This window comes from Notechis scutatus, chromosome 6, assembly GCF_049901735.1.
Source record: "Notechis scutatus isolate UNSWTSFEM ecotype Mainland chromosome 6, rNotScu1.2, whole genome shotgun sequence".
NCBI lineage: Eukaryota > Metazoa > Chordata > Lepidosauria > Squamata > Elapidae > Notechis > Notechis scutatus.
Genome location: NC_142014.1, coordinates 35,746,517 through 35,771,251, shown reverse-complemented (window position 1 = coordinate 35,771,251; position 24,735 = coordinate 35,746,517). Strand labels below are relative to the sequence as shown.

The window sequence follows — 24,735 nt, the reverse complement described above, 5'->3', positions numbered from 1 at the left end:
GCCTCCCAGCAATTTGCAACCTGGTCAGCTTCAGCACAGCCTGATTTACCACGAGCAGCTGATTGGTGGTTGGATCGGCCTCCCTGAATACCGCCGATCAGTTGTTCTAGGCTGTGGGGATCACTACCGCCCATTGCTGCCCTCGCTGCCTCACACCACCTCTGCATGCCCCATTTGCGGCCTCCACGTGTCTTGTTTTTGGCTTCTACTCATCCTATTTTTGGCCTCCATGCATCCTGTTTTTGGCCTGTTCCAGGCAGTGGAGATTGCTGCTGCCCCTGGCAATTGGCAGCGATAAGTGGCAGCGATCCCCGCTGCTTGGAATGGGCCAAAAACGGGATGCGTGTAGGCCAAAAATGGGGTGCAGGGGGGCACGTGGAGGCAGAGATAGGCAGCAGCAATAGGCAGTGGAACAGCTGGTTGGTGGTATTTCAGGAGGCTGATCCAACCACCAATCAGCTGCTCGTGCTAAATCAGGCTGTGCTGAAGCTGACTGGGCTGTTTGCTGCAAGGAGGCAAATTGCTGGGAGACAGCGACAGATTTTTTTTTCTTGTTTTCCTCTCCAAAAGCTAAGTGCGTCTTATGGTCTGGAGCGACTTATATTGCAAAAAATACGATAATTAGATTAAAACCCCAGTCTTTCAATCAAAGTCTAACAGAAGTAAACAAGCTGCAAGCTTCCATTGCAGAGACTAAAAATTAACATGTTCTGAAAATAACAGATAAAATTTCAGAAGTATTTTTTAACCCCTATACTGCAGCTGGCATCCAAGGAATAATGAAAAAGTTAGCATGCTAGCTAATCACTGCTGATCATTAATGCTACTATTAACTATTAAAGCATCATAAAGTAGATACCAAAACTACTGAGCATTTTTATTGAAGTATCTTTGCTTTTAAGAACTTGTCGAAATATAAATGATTGATTTCTGATTTGTAGACTGACTGTTTAGGCACATACCTGGATTTAGGCATTTAGTGTTGCACTGCAACTCAAATCTTGATTTGAGAGGGCTTTCAAATAGATTTTAAAATTCAAACTGACTTTAAAATTTGATTTCTTCTTCTGATGTGATAAATGATTAATAATATTTCATGCTGTCTATCCTTTTCATTTAAAAAAAAATGAAGAAAATAAAGCATGCCTTCTCTACGTGACACAGGAATAATTAAAAGAGATTTCATTTGTATTTAATTGCACAAGTTTATATTATTGTTATTTTATGCATTTAATACACCAAAACAATTAAAGCAAGGTAACAGAGTTTATTTGTTTGTTTCACCAGGGGATTCATAGTTTAGGAAATCTAAAATATTTCATTAAACTAACTGAGATCTGTTAGCTAATGCATCTCTTTATATACATAGTGAAGGACACAGCAGAAATAATACTTCATGAAGTTTGATAAACAACATACAGTATAATTCACAAATCTAGCAAAAACAAATTAGGGAGTTATTAAAAATGCATCTTCTGTCTTTTCTGAACTATAATTTAAAAAATATCTATAAACCCTATTATAAAAATATTTTGAGAAATATTTGCTGCAAATATACTTGATTAATCATAAAATAACTCCAATGTCATTTTAAAGTTTAAACGGAACTTACAGTATCTCACAGAAGTGCAAAACACAGCCATTAATGTCTAAATTGCTGGCAACAAAAGTGAGTACACCCCTCAGTAATAATGGGGCCCAAAGTGTCAATATTTTGTGTGGCCACCATTATTTTCCAGCACTGGCTCAACCCACTTGGGCATCGAGTTCACCAGAGTTTCACAGGTTGCCACTGGAGTCTTCTTCCATTCCTCCATGATGACGCCACGGAGCCGGTGGATGTTAAAGACCTTGCACACATTTCACCTTCCATTTCAGGATGCCCCACAGATGCTCAATAGGGTTTAGGTCTGGAAACATGCTTGGCCAGTCCATCACCTTTACCCTCAGCTTTTTTAGAAAGGCAGTGGTTGTTTTGGAGGTGTGTTTGGGGGTGTTATCATGTTGGAATACTGCTCTGTGGCTCAGTCTCTGAAGAGAGGGGATCATGCTCTGCTTCAGTATGTCACAGTACATGTTGGCATTCATGGTTCCCTCAATGAACTGTAGCTCCCCAGTGTCGGCAGCACTCATGCAGTCCCAGACCATGACATTCCCACCACCATGCTTGACTGTAGGCAAGACACACTTTGTACTCCTCACATGGTTGCCACCATACACGCTTGACACCATCTGAACCAAATAAGTTTATCTTGGTCTCATCGGACCACAGGACATGGTTCCAGAAATCCATGTTCTTAGTCTGCTTGTCTGCAGCAAACCATTTGCGGGCTTTCTTGTGCATCATCTTTAGAAGAGGCTTCCTTCTGGGATGACAGCCCTGCAGACCAATTCGATGCAGCGTGCATTATATAGTCTGAGCACCGACAGGCTGATCCCACCCCACCCCACCGCATCAACCTCTGCAGCAATGCTGGAAGCACTCATACGTCTATTTCCCAAAGCCAACCTCTGGATATGACACTGAGCACGGGCACTCAACTTCTTTGGTCAACCATGGCGAGGCTGTATGGTCTTGGTCACCGTGCTGCAGCTCAGTTTCAGGGTCTTGGCAATCTTACAGCCTAGGCCATCTTTATGTAGAGCAACAATTCGTTTTTTTCAGATCCTCAGGGAGTTCATCGCCATGAGGTGCCATGTTGAACTTCCAGTGACCAGTATGAGAGAGTGAAAGTGATAACACCAAATTTAAGACACCTGCTTCCCCTTCACACTTGAGATCTTGTAACACTAATGAGTCACATACCACCAGGGAGGGAAAATGGCTACTTGGGCCCAATTTGGACATTATCACTTAGGGATGTACTCACTTTTGTTGCCAGGGGGTTTAGACATTAATGACTGTGTGTTGCATTATTTTGAGGGGACAGCACATTTATATTGTTATACAAGCTGGATACTCACTATTTTACATTGTAGCCAAATGTCATTTTTTCAGTGTGATCACATGAAAAGATATACTTAAGTATTTACAAAATGTGAGGGGGTGTACTCACTTCTGTGAGATACTGTATATGACAAGAGTTGCCTGTAAAATGCATAAGGCCCTATGGCTTTAGATAACACATCTCATTGATTTTTGTCTTGCTATACTTTGCTCTCAGTACAGAGGTCTTGGTATAGTCTAATGCAAATAGGGAGCTCCTTCCTAAGCTCTTTCAGCAGAGAACAACTCTACATGCACATATTTCTCATCAGATCTCTGACATGTGTAATGAATTACCGTATCAATGAGATTCACTCAATCACAGAAAATAGAACCATAGAGCTGGAAGGGACCTTGGAGATCTTCAAGTCCAGCCCTGTTCAAGGCAGGATCATGTAATGTACATGTTATATATTCAGGCTAACACAGTAGTGGTATTCTACCAGTTCGGCCCGGTTCTGCAGAGCCGGTAGCAGCGATGAGCAGCGGAGACCAAACCAGTTCACTCCGCCGCTCTGCTATTGGGCCCAACTGCCCGCCTGGGCTCCCATACTCACCTTTATCCTCTGAATTTGAAGTGCAGCTGCTTTGCGTGACACAGAAGAGTGCTGCACGGCAGCTGCTGAAGCGATGGGATCATGCAGGCTTGCAGGGGGTGAGTTAGAAAGCCTCTGTGCCCGTGCAAACGCCTCTGTGCCTGCGCAAAGTGCGTGTTTGGCATGCGCATGCACGCAAAGTGTGTGCATGTGCTCAAAGCACATCCACCAAGCCATGCCCACTGAACCAGTGGTAAAAATATTTGAATCCCACCACTGGGCTAACATATATTAAAGCATATTCTTGGGGGGCATCATAATATTTAAGAAATAAAAAAAAATGAAAAGATAGAATATAGCTCCTCAATAATTAATATACATCATGCTAGCCTAGCTTAAGGATAAACTATTTCTATTCTACAGTATAGAAGCAAGAGCCAGTTTGGTCTAGTGGCTAAGACACCAATCTAAAAAGCAAGATACTGCAAGTTCTAGTCCCACCTTAGCCATGGAAACCAGCTGGGTGATCTTGGGCCAGTCACACTCTCTTAGCCCAACTCAACTTGCAGAGTTGTTATGGGGAAAATATAAGGAGGAAAGTGACATATGTTTTACAAGTTATTTGCAAAAAGAATAATATAAATTTATGTATGTGTGTGAGTATGTATTTCAAAAAGCTAATAATTGTTCAGCATGATTGTTGAGGAAAATTATATGATAAATTGAGTAGTTCACAAAGGATTTTCAAGATTACAGCTGACAATTACACATATATTACAGCAAGTGTTTTCCCAGCACAACTGACACCCCTTCTTCTTTTTCTTTGCCCCCTTTCCCAGCTTATTTCTCTGCTATGTTCTTTCATTTTATGCTGTTTTGGTTTTTTTTATTGTATTAAATGTTTTTAATAATTTGTAAACCATCTGGAGTCACAGGGAGTCAGGCAGCATATAACTTCAATAAATTATTATCATCATCATCATTGTACAGAAAAGTCTGGCTGCATCTGTCAGTTTGATAAAGGGATCTTTTTTCCATTTATTGGTACAAACCAAATAACTACAAAACTCATGCATTGTCCTTTTAAATGTTCTCCAGAGAGAATATTTCTTCATCTCAGACTGCAACATACTATCAAACATTATTTTTAAAACCAGACTGCCATTAAACATTATCATAGTTGTGAGGCTATCTTATGTAAAAATTAAGACCAAAATGCAGATCCCAGTGCCCACCTGGACATCTGGGCCAGTCACGAAACTACTTTATATGATTGTTGAAGTGAGAATAAAGTAGGACAACATCCCATTCTATGTGTGTTATCTCATCTCTAGAGTACAAGTGTTTTGGGGGGTGGGGGCTGGGAGTTGCACTTCCCTTTGAGTGACGGGGCATCTTTCAACAAAAAATGCATTGGCTAGAACAAAACTAAGATTTAACCTAATTTTAATTCATTTTATATGTATCTTTTTAAACTTTGGTAAATATGATTAAGTAAAAAGAACAATAGCTGAAGTGTTAGCAGAAAGCTTAACAATGATTGGGAGCCTACATGCTGATGTAGAAATTCTTCTCCTAGTGATTTCTAATTCTTGGATTCAACATGGAAGAAAAATTGCATTTTGACTCTAACTTTTTATTTAATCAAATTCTGACATGGAGATGTGCTTTTGCAGGGAAAAGCGATCTGTACTGTCATTGTCTGCCCCAACACTTTATCTGGTAGTCTGAAAAACGTCCTCTTTTAGGAGCTATAAGCTCCTCTTCATTTTATAAAAGAAAATGGGAATGGTGGAGCTGTTACATGCCTGTTGAGATGTTATTTTAGATCTCTTCACACTACCTGGACAGTGGCAATAGTTTGTGCAGCGAAAGAAGCTACAGTGACAGGAACGGCACTGACATTACTAATATGGCCTGAATCAAGCATCCACAAAGCAAAATTCTGAACTCTACTGATAGGGTGTTAGGATGCAGGTGAGAGAATGAATCCAAACTAAACCTTAATCCATATATCTACTCTAGCTACACTATCCCTACTTTAAAAAAAATATACAATTTCCACGGTTGTGAATATGTATGCCTTGATTTAAAGATTGGCTTGAAAACCCAAGCTCACTTTGGTTAAGCCATTTTTTTCTGATGTAGCCCAAAGTGTCAGCCTTGGAAGGTATATTTTACTTAGAAGCTTCGAGGCTGCAACAACGACGCTCACACAAAGAGGATAAATAATATAAACCATTGAGTTGTTTGGTATAAGTTTCTGAACTCTGAGGCAGAGTTGTCCCTGGACACCACAGAAAGAAACAAAGAAGTTTTGTTTATTAATCTTATCTTTGCATACACTCTGTTTGAATTTTATCCTCTTTCATAATCACTTTCCGATGCCTGATAAACCCCTCTTTAACCTTTGTAACTGAATTACCCAACAAACTATCTCATTCTCTTTTTTTAAAAACAAGAGCTGAGGTTCATTCATGCTGATAAGGCTCACACAACTATTTCCACTCAATAAATAAAGTCTCTGCGCAAATTAGAGTCTAAAGGTAGGAAACTAGTTACTCTTCATGAGCCTTCTTTCAACACTTTCATTGAGCAGTGCTTGCAGTTTTCAGAGGTCCAGGAAAAAAACCATTAATCAGCTCCTACAGCCTACTTTATGTGCCTATATTTACACATACAATGACATGTGCAATCTAGTATCTATTACCACAAAATCAGTATACTACTTCTACTATTCACTGAAGAGGTAACAAAAAGTCCAGACCTTTCCTCCCAATACCAATGCTATAGCCAGAAAGAAGAGTAAGCTTTGGCCAAAGAAAGTGAAGGTATGATTGGGGATAATGATAAAACAAACAAGTGATAACAATCAGGAGCACAAAATTGCTGCAACATCAGGCATGCAGGACTTCTGTTTGTGGTTTTTTTTCTACCAACATCTATCTATAACCACATTTTCTAATCTACTCTACCCAAATGTACCGTATTTGCCGGCGTATAAGACGACCCGGCGTATAAGGCGACCCCCCACCACCACCAGAAACGCCTCTCAGAAATCCCGGGGCTGCAGCGGCAGGGCGGAGTGCCAGGGCCGTGGGAAGAGCAGGAAGGCTGCAGCCTCGGGCGGAGCGAGGCGAGCGGGATGAAGCGGAAGCGGCGCAGGGGATCCGGGAAGCCAGAGGCGCCTTCGCTGCGTCCAACAAGCATCCGAAAGCCGGCAGTGGATATACCGGCGTATAAGGCGACCCCACTTGGAGGCATGTTTTTCGGGGCAAAAAAGTCATCTTATACGCCGGCAAATACGGTATTTGAATTAACAGATCCTGGGAGTCCCAGCCAATATAATTAACAGACATCTTGCAGTTATGGTATAACACAAACTGATGAGGCAAATTAGGCAAGGTTAACCTACAAATATAGAGAAGGTATATGTATATAGCCCCACCAGAAAGATGAAGGATGATTTACTCCAAGCTGGACTACCATTCTCTCTTCTACTTCTGATATTGCTCTCTGCTCTCTGCAGCTTTCTGGAATCTGCCTCCTGCAGGGCCACCATACTACCTGTTTGATATGAATCCTGGCTATTAACTAAGTATATCAATCATTAAAGCCAGGTTAGAATCTGCTAGAAGATAAATTAAGTAGAAAATAGCAATGAATTTAAATGAATAAAAACAAGATAACCATCTATATTAATGCTATGTTTGGAGGATGAAATAGCTATACTTATAAATGTAAAGTAGTATTTACCCATTTCCTGGGTCGGCCCCTTGGTCGTTTTTCTCCAGTGGCTTCTGCTTTCTGTAAAAACAAAGATACATGATATAGATCCAAATTATTTGTAATTACATTATTAGACAATCTTGGTATTGGGCTAACTAGTGCATACTTCCTGCAACACTGTTCTTTTATTTATCTACTGAATAGATGGCAGCTACCAAGAAAGAAAGAAAAACTGCTACTATCTTACTCTTTCTCCCCCATCCCCATTCTTTCTCTTTTTTCCCTTTTGGAGAAAGGCTGCAACCATCCTTTCATAAAACAGAATGAAAAGTTCATTGTTTAAGGAAGGAAATGGGTTTTTTTTTAAAAAAAAAAAGATATACTATTCACTGTGATCTTCATGTGTCTAGACTATTGATAAGAATGTATGGAAAGCAAATCAACATTCTTGACAAAAACTATCTTTGGATGTATCTGTTTAAGGAACTTTTCTTTGTTTGTGGGCCAAAACAAACTCAAAATGTTAGCAATGACTGCTAACATAAAAAAGCTGGGACTAGAGGAATGTAAGAAGATCAGGAAACATACTGTCTATACATAAATTAAACATTACACAATTCAGAGCATACTCAAAAGATACATTTATTTAAAAAGTTATTTCAATTTCCTCCTCTCCAATTCTAAACACGATTTCGGGGGTAAGCACTAATATTAATTTAAATCCTATAAATAAATAAAAAATTGTATGAAGTTAAATTCTTGAATGAATTTAACTGAATTAATACGGTATCCTGCGTGGAGGCTTTAGTTTTTCGTACCTTCCCAAGTGATTTGCAAAAGTGGATAAAAAGCCATTTAAAATGTTGAATACTTATACCATTTACATTCTATGTTATTATTCAAAAGGAAATTTCCTTGAATAGGTTAACACATTGTACAAAACTATAACTATTACTTGTTTGGATAAGGGCTCTATCTGGGTTCACACAAAGCACAATTACATAAACCATGATTTAACTTCTATAATGGATGTGTTCATAAAACATGCTAAGCCATAGCTTGCTTAGCTGCAATTCAATAAAGAATAATTTGGTGAGTTCATATAAATTTTTTAAGAAATGATTAGCTTGATAAACAGACCAAAGCAAAACCTAGCTAATTATATCCTGGCTAAGGGCAAAATGTGAAGCCACCTCCTGACTCCAATGATAACCATTAAATATTCTCACAGGACTGCAGTCTTAAGATTTAAGCAGCACTTCCCCTGCATTACTTATAAACAGCAGCCCTATACGTTAATATTATTGACTCCAGGAAAGGTGATATGGGTGGCGGGTGGCGGTGATTGTCTGGATACTAGGAAGGCATCCGGGAGCCTTGCTCCACAGATTACCAGATATAAGATGCTGTTTCTTATGTAGCAGGAGGGGTCAGCTGGATCTGTTGCTATATTATACCAGCCTTCCTGCTGCATAGCGACCTCCCTGCCTAAGCTCCTCAATTCTGTGACTGGGCTGGCGGTAGAGTTTCCTGGACTCTTAATCCTGGAGAACCTCAATCTGCCATTCTGGCAAAGGATCAGAGGTAGCTCAGGAGTTAGTAGCCATTTGTCGAATTGTCAAGACCCAACTCATCCAGAGGCCAACTCATCACAGTGGTGATATACCTGATCTGTTGTTTTTTATGGCAGAGCTTTATGGATTTGGGGAAAATATTAATTTTTTTCCCCTGCCATGGTCAGATCACTATCTGGTAAGTCTCCAATTCTCAAGTGCCACCCTCCTTTGTTACCTGGGCCCACCCCAAGTAACTAATGTAGCCAATTATTCTGAAGAAGATGCTGTTTGGTCTGACTAAAGCCTTAGTGACCAAATGGATTAGTAAAACTGTGGTAGCTTTGGATTGGATTGTGGCTGAATGGCCTCTCCATGATTCCCGATATTCTCTATCGTATATGATGGAACTGAGGGAAATAAAGCAGGTAGTGTGTTACTGATGAAAGACAAAGAGCAAAGACAACTGGACATGCTATTAAGAGTCTGCCTTATGGTGGTAAGGGTGGAGAAACTTAAGTATTTCCTCACCCTTATTGGGTCTCCCGATGGTCACCAGAGTGATTGATTTGCTGGTTATACCTCTGTACATGCATCCAATCTCCTCTCCAGACTTAAGTTTAGATGAGGAGGATGAGTCAGTCCCTGGCACCTCTGGGGGAGACAGGACAGTGAACCTGGGGGCTAGTGTAGATGTGGATCAGGAAGCAGCAGGCTCCACCTCAACAGAGCAACTGCAGCTGGAACAACTGGATGGACAGTCAGCTGAGCTCGGGCAGAGGGCATCACAACTGCAGCATGGTAGCGTTGAGACTCTAGGCAGGGAGAGAGCATAGCTGCCAGTGGCCATGAGGAAGAGGAGCTAACCCACTCCCTAATCCAAGGGTGTGCAGGGCTGAGGCAACACGAACACTGGTCAGCCAGGCTACTTGCAAGGCAGCAACCTCATCCATCGTGAGGGGCTGTCCCAGCATTAATTATTTAAGCCTGTTCAAGGAGAAGAACATTGCTGGAAACAACGTGTCCAGTTGTCTTGCTTCATATCCCAGCCTTGTTGGGTTTCCTGCCTTGGACTTATGATTTGGCCCTTTGGTTTGTGCCTTGACATCGTGCCTTGCCGGGCGGACTAATTCAAGCCTTTGGGTCTCCTGCCTTGTCGAGCATCTTTGTTCTGCCTTCTGCCTAGCTTCAGGGATTGAGACTGATCCTCTTGCCAGCTCCTTCAAGCCTCTGGTGGGGTTCAGAGGGGGTGTGTGGGCTTTTGTTTTTCAAGAACTGCTGGGGACTGTACATCTTGGAATACAGCGAAGCTCATAAGTGTGAACCAGTTGTCAAACGTCTGAATTTTGATCATGTGATCATGGGGATGTGGCAAAGGTCGTAACTGAAAAATGGTTATAAATCACTTTTTTCAGTGCCATTGTAACTTTGAACAGCCACTAAATGAACTGTTGTAAATTGAGGTCACTGTACCTCAGCCTTGGGCTGCAAATGTTGTTAAGTATCTTGGCCACTATAAATATATTTTGAATGTTTTTATTGTTTAAATGTTTGTTTGTTTTTTTTAGAATTTTAAGCCACACAGAGTTACTGGTTGAGATGAAAGGCTAGAAAATAAATTAAATAAAATGTAATCCCAGTAGTGCCCATATTCTTTAATTAGTGGTATGCCTATTTATATGTTTTTCTTTTTTTCTTTTTCTTTTAGTACTTCAATACTCCATTCTTTCAGTTCCTTACTGAAAATCTTTGTATAAGACTAGGCCTTGTAAAAGGAATTCTGATACAGCATGTGAAAATACTACAGCAGTTTTTTTTACAATTTCTTGGACTATAAATACATACATACACACACACACATACTGAGAGTATTTGCACCAAGACAAATTCCTTATGTGTCCAACCATACTTGGCCAATAAAGAATTCTATTCTATTCTATTCTATTCTATTCTATTCTATTCTATTCTATTCATATATATGTACACATATGAAAGAAACATGAAAATATAACAGCACAAAATTAGATAATAAAATATCTTTTAAAATGGTTTTATAAAATCTTCATCTTCATATTCAATTATAAATATCACTTCATAGTATAAATGCAATTTTTTGAAATACCACATTCAAACAACCTGCATGAGGAAACATCTGTATTAACTATTTACATGAAATTCAGTGAATATTGCTTAAAATATTTCAGCAATGTCCTCTTTCACTATGGATCCAATTTTTTACACATGCCATCTAAAATCAATTTAGGTAGATTAATCCTGAAAGCATTTTTAAAGTGCATCTCAATTTCTATTCAAAATCTGAATTACTATCTTTTACTCCTTTCTATAGAATATCGAAAAATATGTGTAGGCTTTTTCTAGAAGATAATTCCAAAAAACTGAAAGATCCATAAATGGTAGCAAAGACAAAAATAAACTGTTCCCATCTAATGATCAGCAAAATTTTAGCACCCAGATTTGACATCTCACCTTTGACTATCCATTTCAGTACAATTGGATAACTCCTAAATTGCTATTTGTCAACATTAAATTGCTTGTACAATAAGGTTAAGCTTGCTAGATATTTAAGGTATTTGTTTATGAAAACTATGTGTTGTTTATTTTAAACATTTATTTTATTTTATTTATTTTCTGTAAATGGTGAGAAATCCTGAAATAGCTAGGCCTCTGAAATTAAAAAAGAAATATTGAAACCACTTGCTCTTTCTAGTGAAGAAAAGGTTATAATTTATTCTCCAATGAAAAACTGTGATAGGAAACACAAGCAAGAACACATGTGATATCAGCCCAAGACTGCTTTGTGAAACCATGTATCTTTGAGAGAAAAGGAATACAAATAATAAATCTAACAGTGTTGCATTGCATTCCATTACTGTTAAAAATACTGACATTAAAAACTGAATACAAACACGGACTGATAATCCAAATATCTCTGATTCACAGTAGTAGAAAACTAAAATGTTACAACCTCACTTCAGGGCAGGAACTGGATATACTTCATTAATTTAATTCACTGCAGTACAGATATTCTCAAAAACATTTAAAATATCTAAAAATGTTATGTCAAATCAGATAATTCATCTGACCCCATCCTACCTTATATTTTCATGTAAGTAAAAAAAAGTTTCTGTTGAGAATGCATGTATTTTTAAAACAATTACTGTAATACATATCATTTCCAGAGTAATAATAAGTCTTTATTGATTAGCCCTTGGGCCATATCAAAGTGCAAAGTTCCAGCAACAATCTGTTACTAAAATTTAATAAAAGCAATTCAAAACGAAATTTGAGAAAATACTATTTAAAATGGAACTTGATAAAATACAATTTAAAATGGAATCTAGACAAAATACGATTTAAGATGAAATAGTAATAAAATACAATCCAAAATAAAATTGTAATAATGTACAATAATTTAAGATATAGATAAAACATAATTATATTTTGGAGTCATTTCCAGAGTGATAATTGTGTTATCCTTTTGCACAAATTCCTGAGACTCTCCTTTAATAGTTAAAACAGTTCTTCAAATATAATGTATTCATCTGTCATCTATCAAAGTAGACTTCAGAAATATTTGGAGCCTTACCCTAACTAGTATTTAAAACAAATGACTGAAAAATAAAATTATTTAATAGTTTCATGACTGAAAAAGTATCATGACTGAAAAATAAAATAGTATCAAAACTGAAAAATAAAATTATCTAAGGGAGAATTTGAGGGAGAATTTGGTCATAGTGGAATATTTCCCCAAAAATAATCATAACAGCAATTTCCTACCACTCTTGGTGGAAAACTCTACAGGATGTAGTTCTCAGATTAGACTTTGTTCAGAGGGATAAGAAAGACAATGATATATTCCAGTCAGGGGTGGGATTCTGCCAGTTTGGACCGGTTCGGATGAACTGGTAGTTCCAGTGAGCATTTGGCCCCGCCTGCCCACCCCTGTTCTTTCCTGTGCTTTATTTCATTGTTTTAGAGCACAGCTGATTCACGCAGCAGAGCAGTTTGCCATTCCTCAGCTGTTTTTTTCACAGGGGCTGCAGTAGAAGGTAAGTATTAGAGCTGAAAATGGGCTTTTTAAAATGCTGTGCACGCACACAGAGCATGCGCTTGGTGCGTGCGTGCTCACCGAACTAGTTGTTACACCGGTTGAATCGCACCACTGATTCCAGTTCAAAAAAATAGAAAAAAGGGACAAAGATTTCACAACAGAGTGATAATATCTTTCCAGCAATCCTATTGGTGTTACCTGAAAGACCCAATGAATCCATTGAACTTTATTCTCAAGTGATCACAGATACAGTAGAGCCAATGCAAATGTTCTTAAAGATACATTAAAGAAAGAATAACAAGAATCCAAATAAATGTTCTTTAAACCATATATGTATATTCCTCAGTGGTAATATTATTATACAACTAATTGATATAACTGTTGAAGAGAAATGAGGATGAATTCAAAGCAATTAGCTAGACAAAGGTGTTCATTAATATTTTTCTCAATTCTCTCAAGTAGGATCTTAAGACAAAGATTCTACTTTCACAGACGAAACTTGAAGCCAACCTAAGCATGTTCCAAATTTCAAACCTCTTTGAACAAAAAGCCTGCACCTATTGCTGCTCATCTTCCCCAACACTGCCAAAAATAAACCGTGTAACTTCAAGGGAAATTTTTTTTGCTATATCCTATCAAGGATGTGGTTTGAATCAAAGATGGATATAAGAAAGCAAGCATTTCAGAAAGTTCATAGGGCTAAAGCCCACCAAAGTATAACTGAAGACATTTCTCTAGCAAAATACAAGTAGTCCTCAACTTGAGACCACAACTGAATCCAAAATTTGTTTGGAAATGAGACAGTTGTTAAGTGAATTTTGCCCCATTTTACAATCTTTTTTGCAACAGTTGTTAAGTGAATTATTGCAGCTGTTAAGTTCGTAACACGCTTGTTAATTGGATAAGGCTTCCCCACTGACTTTGGTTATCAGAAGGTCGCAAAAGGTGATCATGTGACTCCAGGGCAATGCAACTGTCATAAATATGAGTCAGTTGCCAAGCATCTAAATTTTGATTAGGAATACTGCAATGGTTGTGTGAAAATGGTCATGTCATTTTTTGCAGTGCCATTGTAATTGCGAACAGTCACTAAATGAATTGTTGTTAGTCGAGGATTATCTGTATCAAAAATTCCTCTTTCATTGCAAATGTATTAAAACTAGACTAACAACACTTCTTCAGTCATATTCAATGTTTTTCTCAAATTTAGAAACATATAACTTCATTAATCATTTTTCGAATACTAAGATTTGTATCTACTTCAGAAGTTTAGTCATATAGTAATCATAATTTATGCTATACCCAGTGGAGAAATTCAGCTGGTTCACACTGGTTCAGGAGAACCGGTTGTTAAATTACCCACCCATTCCCCACTATCAAAGTGGATCCTGAGCACTGCACTGTAGGAGAAATGGGCATTGAAGCAGCCAGCACGAGGGAAGAAGGCCACTTTCCTTTTTTCTTCTCCCTATTTCTCCTCCTTCCCTCGTTTCGGTTGCTCCATTGCCCGTTTCTTCATTGCAGCATCCAGGATCTTCTTTGATACCTGAGGGGGGGTGTAATTTAACAACAGGTTCACCCAGGGTCAGGTTGGCCATCAGGGGAGGCTAATCCCGCATGTGCAGTGCAGCTGGAGGACAGAGATGGGCCACACCTCCCACAACAACCAACCTGACCCTGGGCAAACCACTTGTTAAATTATTTGAATCCCACAACTGGATATACTACATCAGGGGTCCCCAACCGCCGGGCCGCGGATCGGTACCGGGCCGCGAAACAAGCCTTACCGGGCCGCTGGTTGCTGGGCGCCGCCATCTTTTTTTGGTAAAAAAAGCGCTTCCGGTGAGCTTTTCCGGGTAGAAAGCTCACCGGAAGTGCTTTTCGCAAAGATGGCGGCGCTAACGCTCCGGTGAGCTTTTCCGGGTAGAAAGCCATTTCTACCCAAAAAGCTCACGGAAGCGCTGGCGCCGCCATCTTTTTTGACGAAAAAGCACTTCCGGTGACGTCACCGGAAGCGCTTTTTCGTCAAAAAAAGATGGTGGCGCCCAGCTGACGCCGGAACCGGGCCGCGGCGCCCAGCTGACGCCGGAACCGGGCCGCGGCGCCCAGCTGATGCCAGAACCGGGCCGCGGCGTCGAAAAGGTTGGGGATCCCTGTACTACATAATCAATTCACTGTATTTTCTGTACTCTTAATATCCTGATAAGGTGAGTTACATCCTCACATATGGGTGAATTAGATGAAGCCTGACTTCACTCAATATGTAAAATACCAGGATTACCATTTTAGATCCTCCATTACTCTTTAGTCAATAGGATGACCACATGAAAATATTTTGCATGAGTCAGTTCCACTGATATCCAGCTTCAAGCTTCAGAATCATACTAAAGAAGTATACCGTTTACTGTATTCCGGTAAATAAACCTGCCTCTCCATCAGTCTATACCTAAGTTACTAAGAAAAGAGTAGCACAATAACACTACGAAAAGACTACCAATCACACTCAAACTGGAATGGAGCGAATGCTGCCTGCATGGTTTCATACAAATTAGCGCATGCTAAAGTAATCAAGTCACTGCTTTAGCAGACATGGGTTGCTTTACTTTATAGGATTACATTTCTGATTGCTTTTCATAACTATCACCAGTATGTGAATATGGTTATGAACTATGCACAAGTCAATGTAATCTTATTTCTTGTTTTGCTATGTGCCAAGCTCTATGGCCCCAACATTTATTTACCAGCATGGTGATAGCTATGATACAATGTCATTTTTAAGGGCATACTCAAGATTAAGAATTGTTTAGTAACAGAAGAAGAATTCGTATTTGCATAGCACCTCAAGAATTATCCTGACATAAGCCATAAATTACAGGCACTTTGGAAGTAAAGGAAACATGCTAACAAAAGCAGCTCTAGAATTGTTTTACTATTGGGGAGAGGAGAAATCACTGTTCTAAATAAAAAAAAAAAGCTGGAACAGCTAAAACCCTGCATCTTTCTCTGTGTGCAAATTTACCACAAAGAAGGAGATTGGTTTCTTTTCCTAGTCCAAGTATAAATAAAAGGCAGTTTACATACAGATGTGATCTATGCTTGCAAATTAGGCTTATTCCTCAGTGTCTGGATGATACTGTCTTAAGAATGGAAAAGACAATGCTGATGATATTCACACAGTTTAGGCTGTTTGTTTTAATTGACTGGTAAATAAAAGGCATATACATATTTAGGAGACAATGGACATATGTAATCACATTTTTTCTCAAAACAGTTTTATTTATTTTCTAACTACAATTTAAGCTGGATTTAGTTTTTAAAATGGGATGAATTTGTCATTTCATCTAATATGTACTTAAGTCCCATTAATATAATGAGAACTCACTTCCAAAAAATGATTTGTAATACAATATCCCAAATGTGTATCTTTATTCTAAAAAAATTCTTTAAAAAACAAACTGTATTTTATCAAGCATAAACAAATATGAATTGTAAATCTAAAAATCTAGACTATGACCCATAAAATATCAATCCTTGTTTAAAAGCTATTAAACAATTTTCCTCAAATATTTAAAAAATCCATTTTAAACAGCAACGTAAGAATTTGTTCAGTGACAGAAATATTTGAATTAGAACAGTCCTATCCTGCTTCCTATCTTTCTTGTTTTACCTCTTGATTCCTTTGTGAACTTAAAACTTTAAAAGAACTAATACTGCTGCTGTTATTTTAGAAAGCTCTATTAATTATACATTTATTTAGTTGTGGGTTTTATATTACTGTTTTTATGGGCTATTCTCTGGGATTTGTGCAGCAGACATGAAACAAGCTACTCATTAGATCCTGCAGCATTTTTATGTATTGTCAAGTTTCACACTACTAATTTCTTAACAAGCTCAATTTGTTTTAAATGCCTCCCAGGCCTGATTTCTAAGTCTACCAGAAGCTGTGTAACCTTTCAAAAAATTCAGCAATATACATCATTGAGCATTCCAGGACATTCCCAACAGATTTAATGGAATTTTCTCTAAAATATAACAAAGATCCACCTCATTCACACATATATATCATATAGACACAGAGAGGTATATTTGTAATTATGAAGTGTAAGAGTTCACAAGAGAAAATAATATCAATTAATCATGAGCTTCTTCTTTATTTGCCTGTCTGAATTCTAAAAGTAACATTTATCTTATAATACATTTCAATTACTTTACTTTGAGAAAGAAGCCACCTATTATTTACCATACATTTTGGCAACATTTAATTACCTAAAGAATCTACTTTTATGATAAAATAATTTTAGCACTGACAACTCCTGCTTTCAAATCTAGGTTGGAAATAAATGTATGTATGTATGTGTGTGTTTTAATTATTTAATAGCGATATCTCAGACCAATAAAAAGCATAGAGTTACAGTTAACAATAATATATTTTGCCTAATAATTTAATATATCAAATGTGCACATTATGTTATTTTGTATACATTAAAATTGCAAAGTGGGTTATAATTCTTAAAGGTCCAAAAGGATAAAGCACTTCTATGATTTATATGCCTTTGTATACTTTTATACGTTATAATTTGTTTGTTACACTTTAAAATTTGTTTTTATTAGCTGCTTTAACAATGGAAAGGCACAATATAAATTATTTAAACAATACATATATACAGTTTTTCCATTGGAGCAAAGAAACTGAATTCATATGAATATACTTTTATAAAAACAAATCTATTTCCCCAGGAGAATATGGTTAGGATAGAGAACCATGCATGTATAAAATTAATTATCTACACCTCAACACCTTAGAAATACTTCAAATATAGGCAAATAGTCCTTTTATTAAACAGATATTTAAACCATGAAGGAAAACTTAACCAATAGTCACTTCTGTACATTCAATAATAAATGCAGAATATATGTTGGAAGATATATTTTAGAAGAGTTTTGAAATCTAGATATTATTGGCAGAATCCACTTAAAACTTTTTGAATGAAATCTTTTTCAATCATTGTAAGTTGAAAGTAAAGCTGCCTCTTCTGTGACAGCTATACAACACAAGTGTTTCACAGAGCCACAGCATCTAAGTAAATGGTACATTTTTAATACAAAACTGGTAACATCTGCAGAGTAAAATTATTCTATTCTTAAAATAATCAACAATTTTAAAAATAATTATGAATTATGAACAAAAGTGTAGCCATTCCTTTGTGAACATCTCTAAATGAACCCTAATTCTTTCTAAATCAGCTTAGTATTATAAAATAATCATAGAAATATGTTAATTAACATTTATATATGTGCACAATCCTAAACCTATTTGTTCTGCAAACTGAATTTAATAGAATCAATAGTTAGGATAACCCAGACAGCTGATTAATTATTTAAATTTATAAATCTCAAATACTGCTTTTGCTATAAACATGATAACTGCTTCATACAAAAACTAGAAGTATAAGTTTTGTGATGTGAGGTAAATAACACATTCATTAATTGGTTTCACTTATCATGTTATTATTTAAATTACTGAGGTTTGTTGAATAAACCACTATATATGGGTGCTAAAAATATCATTAAGCTATCAGTGGTTTACAAAATCACAGAACATGATTTTGCACATCACACTGAACCAAAATCAAACACACTACAGGTAGTTTTCACTTACAACCAGATACTTACTGATTTGTGGCAGACCTCTCCAGGAATACTTACAACCTGATTTCAAAGTTTTGATGGCTAGTCCACCCACCCACCCACCCCCACAAAGTAGTCATGTGACATTTTGGGTTTTTGATGATTGACCTACATTTACGGCTACTTGTAGCATCCTGAGATCATAAGATCACATTTTACAGCAGTTTTACTCAAAACTGACATTTATTTCAAGTTTTTCTCAAACCTGGCCCATAGCAAACCACTGGTTCACTTACTTAAAAACCATCGCAAAAAAAAAAAGTCGTAAAATTAGATCAATTACGTTGGTGTCCCAAATGACAACCATCACAATGTACCAGCATAATGGGCAGGCTCCTTTACAGTAATAAGTTGAGGACATTATGGCTCAGCAAGATTTGTATACTTATGTAGTTCAATTTTCTGTTTCCACAATGGCCAGCTGTGGGCCTAAGGAAAGCCTATAGCAGAATGTGAAAACCCTCCAGAAATTGTCATGAAATATCAGGGAAATCTGGGGGGAGGGGGGGGAGAGATAGTTTTACAGATTTACAAAAAAAAAAAAAGTGATGTACACCATGGATAGCTGTGTCCTTTGTAAATTCAGTCTTTTCCCACCTGGTCCCCTCCATAGGTATGGAATATCTGTTCCCAGCCTTCAAGACAATAGTCATGAAATTCTGGGAAAAAATAAAGAAGGGCTCATTTAATTTTTCATTAAAGCTATTCCCATTAGTAGTCACTGATAAAACTTTTTAGAGAAAATGTCACTGGCTAATCATTGCTTGTCTTATATTGCCTTCTATCCATTTTATTGGATGACTGCGAGATTATGACTTTAGCAGTATGAAACCTATTCATTTCCTTCATACCATCTTTAATTTTATAAACCCTAACAATCACCTTACCTGCAACTCTCTTTGGGGGGTGGGGGGTGGATTAAAGTTACAGATTATTTATGTTGTGCATGTCTGCACTCTTTCTACAATATTCTTTTTAAAAACAGATGCGCCAGTGAAATATATTCAGTATTTTAAATTCCATTTGCAAAAATGGGGAGAAAAAAGGGATGGGACAAAGGCAAAAGAATAAAAAAAAGTTTTCTATACTGAAACTCAAAGGAGCTAAATTAAAGAAAGACAAAAACATTATCAGTCCCTAAATTTAAAAAAAAGCATTTATCATAGGTTGCTATAATAATTCATAATATCACCATTAACAATATCAAAACTGGTATGTATATATATAAAAAGTCCTAAAACAAGTTTTAATTAGAAGAATCCCACATCTGTATAACAATAATATTTGTGTTTTTCTTTATGATGTATTTGTAAATGAAAAACGCTGATGGTAGCAACTGGTCTACTAAACGTGATGCATCACCTTTCAAAATTACTTAAAACTGAGGTCAGCAGTATTCTTATAAAGAAACTGTAAATAGCTATAGTATGCATTTGTCCATTATTATTTTGTTTAAGTTTTTTTCTTGTGGTATTATGTCTTAGAATCTGTTAAATAAAAAAAATTGTCTGAAGACAAAGTGGACTACTTCAATGAACTTGTCAATTCATGCTTCCTTCCCTTGACAATATTCAGAATGCAGTAATTGTTACAAATGTGGTATTTCCCCCCTCCCTAGATATACTTTTAAAGTCAAGCAAGAAATATAGAGGATAAACTGGTATTCAACCCTGATGTCTGATTATAATAAAGATGATGATAAAAGATAAACATATATCCTGACACCATCAATGTATTACTTAGCTATATAGTTAACAAAACATTAGAGTAATAATTTGCCTAGGTATATTAAAATTGTTCAGAATGTGAACATTTAGTGTTAGATACTAAAAATAGTTGAATTTATTTAACAGTAGTAAACATAGTTAGTGAAATCCTGGATTTGGAAATTAAACATATGTAGAAGCTTTGGGGGTGGGGAATTGCTTCTCATATGTCCAAGATCCTCTTCCAACATTCCTGCCTGAAATATTATTAAAATGGCTCAAACCCCACAAAGTTCAAAGGTTAAATGTGAAACTGTTTAGACCAGGGGTGTCCAACCTTGGCAACTTTAAGACTTGTGGACTTCAACTCCCAGAATTCCTCAGCCAGCTTTGCTGGCTGAGGAATTCTGGGAGTTGAAGTCCACAAGTCTTAAAGTTGCCAAGGTTGGACACCCCTGGTTTAGACAATAGCTAAAAAACAAGAGGTAATGAAAGCAAATATTTTGTTCTGACTACTCTCACCTTTTGAGCTGCTTTAGAGGGACTCTTGTTTTTGCTTCCTTTAGGTCTTCCTCTAGGTCTTTTGGGAGATGGCTCTCCTGTCGGTTCCTAAAAACAGAAAACACACTGTTGTCTCCAAAAACTCTGCAGAAATCTAAATGCAAACATCAGAATTTAACATACATACCACACTTGTTTTATGTCAATGAGTGACTCAACTTGGATAGTGAAAGAGAATGTTAAACAGGAAAATAACAGTATATGTTTATCTGCATTATTTAAAATGTTTCTCCATAGCAGCTTGAGCTCCATAGAAAAACAATGAAAAAGTATGTCAGATATTATAGCAGATACATTTTCCGCAACCAAACACACCTAATAAGATTATGTTTTATCATTCTAATCAGTGGAGGCTCTTCCTATTCACCTGATAATTGTTTATTAAATATACATTTGTAAACACTTAGACGGAATTCCAACTTTAAAGAACCTTTAAGGCATATATTTTTTCTCGTTATGAAAGTTACCACAGTGAGCTTTGCTTTGTTCTGTAGTTTACAATACACTTTGTCTAGCTTAATGGAATTTATATATTGTACAGTATTTGGGGGCTTTGCATGTTCTGGCCTGATGAGAAAACGATTTAAAATTTATAGCATGACTGCAATTCAGAATATATAAAACCAGTTTTTGTTCAGATATTTTCCCCAAATGGTTTCTGTTTGATCATAAACGGAAGACTGCTTAAATGTGTAGGATTCTAGTTTTTAAATTCAAATATTTATTCAATGAATCATATGGACTAAAAGGGAAAAAAATCCACTTTCAAATATCGAACATTTTAGTTGGATTACAGGATGAAGTTCAACTAATTAAGTGCAGTTGTGAATGGATCTTAAAACGGCTGCATTCTTTAGGTTGCAAAATTAAATTCCTAATCCTATACACGCTTACCTGGGACTAAAACCCAGCGTTCAGTGGGACTTACTTCTGGTCAGGCATGCATAGAATTTCACTGCACTATAAGTGACACAATTTTTTTAAAAATCAAGCCAAATAGTTATAATATTCAGCACTGACTGGGAGAGAAGTGGACTTTTTTTCTGTACTGTGTATTTCATAATATTTCATGTTCAAACAAGGATCCTCCAATACAACACGCTTCTTTCAAAAATAAACTGATACTGGTGATGGGAAGGGGTCACTGAAACCATGATAGTTTAACAAAGATAACACAGTGTGTGTGTGTTTGTTTGTGTGTGTGTGTGTGTGTGTGTGTGTTTATACTGTCCTTTCCCCAATATATTTATTGATTTATTGTTGGGGATGTGAAGAGAAAAGTAGGGTAAGTGTGAGGTCTTAGCTAATGATCATCCATCAGCCCCGCAAATTTAAGGGAACCACCACCACCACCACTTCGAGGTATTTTACATTTCAGGTTTCAGATCAGGAAGTGGTTTGATGCTAATGAATGAAAAAAAAAATTATGCCGCGGAAGCCAGCTTTAAATGCACTTAAGAGGGCAACTCCTATTGCTGATAGCTGCCTCGAAGGAAATGGAAACCAATCCAAACAACAGAAAAAGTTCTCCATGCGGCTAGGCAGCGCTACAATAGCAACCTTAATTGGATGCATCCGCAGAGAATCTCTCTCTCCACATGACTTGAAGGGAGTAGGACAACCCGAGTATCCCCGTAGCATGTTTACTTTGCCAAATGTACGACATATTAGTTATGGATTTCATTTCGTGGGGGGAAAAAAAGGGAATGGCCAGGACTCAAATGTCCCACGAGCACTCACACAGCCCTAAATCACGAAACACCCTTTCCCACACAGAGTAATCGGTTTCCTGGACTGGAGGCGGGAGGGGGCCAGACTAAACCTCGAGGAAGTCAAACAATCCTACAAAATGTAAAGTAAACATGCAGCCAACAATGGCTCCCCCCTTTGAAACACACAATTGGGGAGTCTGACCCCCCCCATCTCTCGGCCACGATGGGAGGGGGTGAAGTCGGATGGGACCAGAGGCGGCAACAGCCACTGCGAGACGAGCTAGAAGACACATGGCACAAAGATTGAGACGTAGCTCAGACAGTCCTGACTCCCATTCTTCCTTTCAGTCCGCTCAGACTCAGATTTAAACTTTGCTCGAAACTAACCCGCGAGCGCTGGTTGGTGGGACCGGAGCCGAGTAAAAGCACACAATAAAGGCAAAGATAAGTTTTTGCCAGTTCCAAAGAAACAAACGCACGCGCGGGCGGGCGGGCGCGCGCTCCAACATTTCTCCCTCTTTTATACGCGCGCGCACACAGGCACACGCACACACACATTCCACCCCTTCCCCTTGCCAGTGGGATTTGCAGCTCCGAGCCGTTTCGTTACAGTTGCTAACGAGCAAAGAAACCCGTGTGGCCGCCACAAAACTTTTACATCTACAAACACACACCACCAATGCCGAGGAGCTTGCAAGGCACGTGTGCGCCCGATTCTCACATCTCTGGTCTGTCCTAGGTTAGCTAGAGGAAGTACTGACTTGTGGCTGTTTCCTGGGTCTCCCTCGTCCCCTCTTCGGCGGTTCGGCGGTGGCAGGTTGTTCTTTGGCAGCCGCGGAAGAAGTCGAAGGCTGCCCGGCTCCGTCGCCTCGTGCGCTCATCGTGACTCCTTGCTGCCTTTCAGCCTCTCCGCAAGGCTCTCAGCTCGCTCCCGTTCCGCGAGGCACCTTAGAAAAACTGGAGGATTCAAAGGCGACCCCGTCCGCTCGCAACCCCACGGCAGCACCGCTACCCCTACCACCACCACGCCGGACGTCCTGGTGTTGCCAAAAGGAGAGGAGAAAAGGAGGAGGAGGGAGATGATGGTGGTGGTGGCGGCGGCGGCGGCAGCAGCGGCAGCAGTAGTTGGGCCAGTGAGGCTGGTGCTGGCGGTGGCGGCTGCAGAAGGAGGCGGAGGGGGAAATCTCCCCTCTTTTCAATTTAGCGGCGGGATGGAAATACAGGAAGACTTTTTTGTTTTGAGAAAAAGTGGAGGGAGTGGAAAGAGATAGAAGCGCTTGAAATGCTAGGAGAGAGCAGGGACTGTGGGTGGGTGAGTGGGTGGGCGGGCCGGCGGGAACGCTCCTCTTACGAGCGCAAAGCAAGTGTGGGCTCCGCAGACTTCGGCGCGTTCAGGCAAGCAAGCCGAGTTAGAGAAGGCACTCGGAAAAGTGTATAACCCAGCGCGCCTTTCGGCTGGGCTGAAACCGGATCGTGCACGTTGGGAGTGAAAGAGATCACACGGACACAAGAGAGAGAGAAAGAGAAAGCCTCCGAGAGGTTTATGCGTTTGCCTCCGTAATGATATGCCGAGAGACAACGGCCGGCAAGGGGATGGAAACACTAGATGCCTGCCCTCGATAAGTAACCTGCGTTAAAAAAAAAGAAAGAAAGAAAGAAATATTTTGCCCTGGGTGGGAAAGAAACGAAGGCAGCAAGAGGGGTGGGGGAGGCCACCATGAGGACAAGAAGAGGAGGAGACAAAACCAGAGAAAAGGGGAAAAAACAAATGAGGACCGGACCTAGAACAAATGCTGTAAAAGATTAAAAGGAAAAAGAAAAACAATCGCACCTCAAAGAATGGGCCCTTCCAAGATGGTACCTGTCCAAAGTCGATGCTGCCCAACTTTCAAGAATAAAATGGCTGAATTGGTTGAACTGACCCAGATAAATCAGGTTTCCTCATGCTGCTTGCCAGGATCATTTTTCTTGGGAGAAATACTCAACTTTACTAAAACAAAGTTCAGTATATATTTCCAGAAAAATAATTTGAATGTGAAATAATTAACACATAAAAATGTCATTTGAATATATGCCACCATCTTTTCTTTGCCCTTTGTTAAATTTAAACCCTTAAATCCACTTTTTCTCTACTGATGACATCCAATTATATTTATCCAGTACTGATTTTTTTTTCAATAAAATCATCAAAA

The 24,735-nt window shown here is 38.4% G+C and overlaps 1 protein-coding gene across 1 annotated transcript in view; it reads right to left on the bottom strand.

Annotated features, from left to right (window-relative positions):
* The window catches only part of HMGA2 (high mobility group AT-hook 2), a 179,025-nt gene extending 155,114 nt beyond the window's left edge, over nt 1-23,911 (bottom strand). Inside the window, exons 1-3 of the mRNA XM_087967954.1 lie at nt 23,305-23,911; nt 20,793-20,879; nt 7,279-7,329 (exon numbers count right to left, since the gene is read on the bottom strand). Of these exons, the coding sequence (XP_087824080.1) occupies nt 7,279-7,329; nt 20,793-20,879; nt 23,305-23,424 (258 nt within the window). The 5' untranslated portion in view covers nt 23,425-23,911. The remainder of the gene's footprint in view (nt 1-7,278; nt 7,330-20,792; nt 20,880-23,304) is intronic.
* Nucleotides 23,912-24,735: the final 824 nt, after the last annotated feature.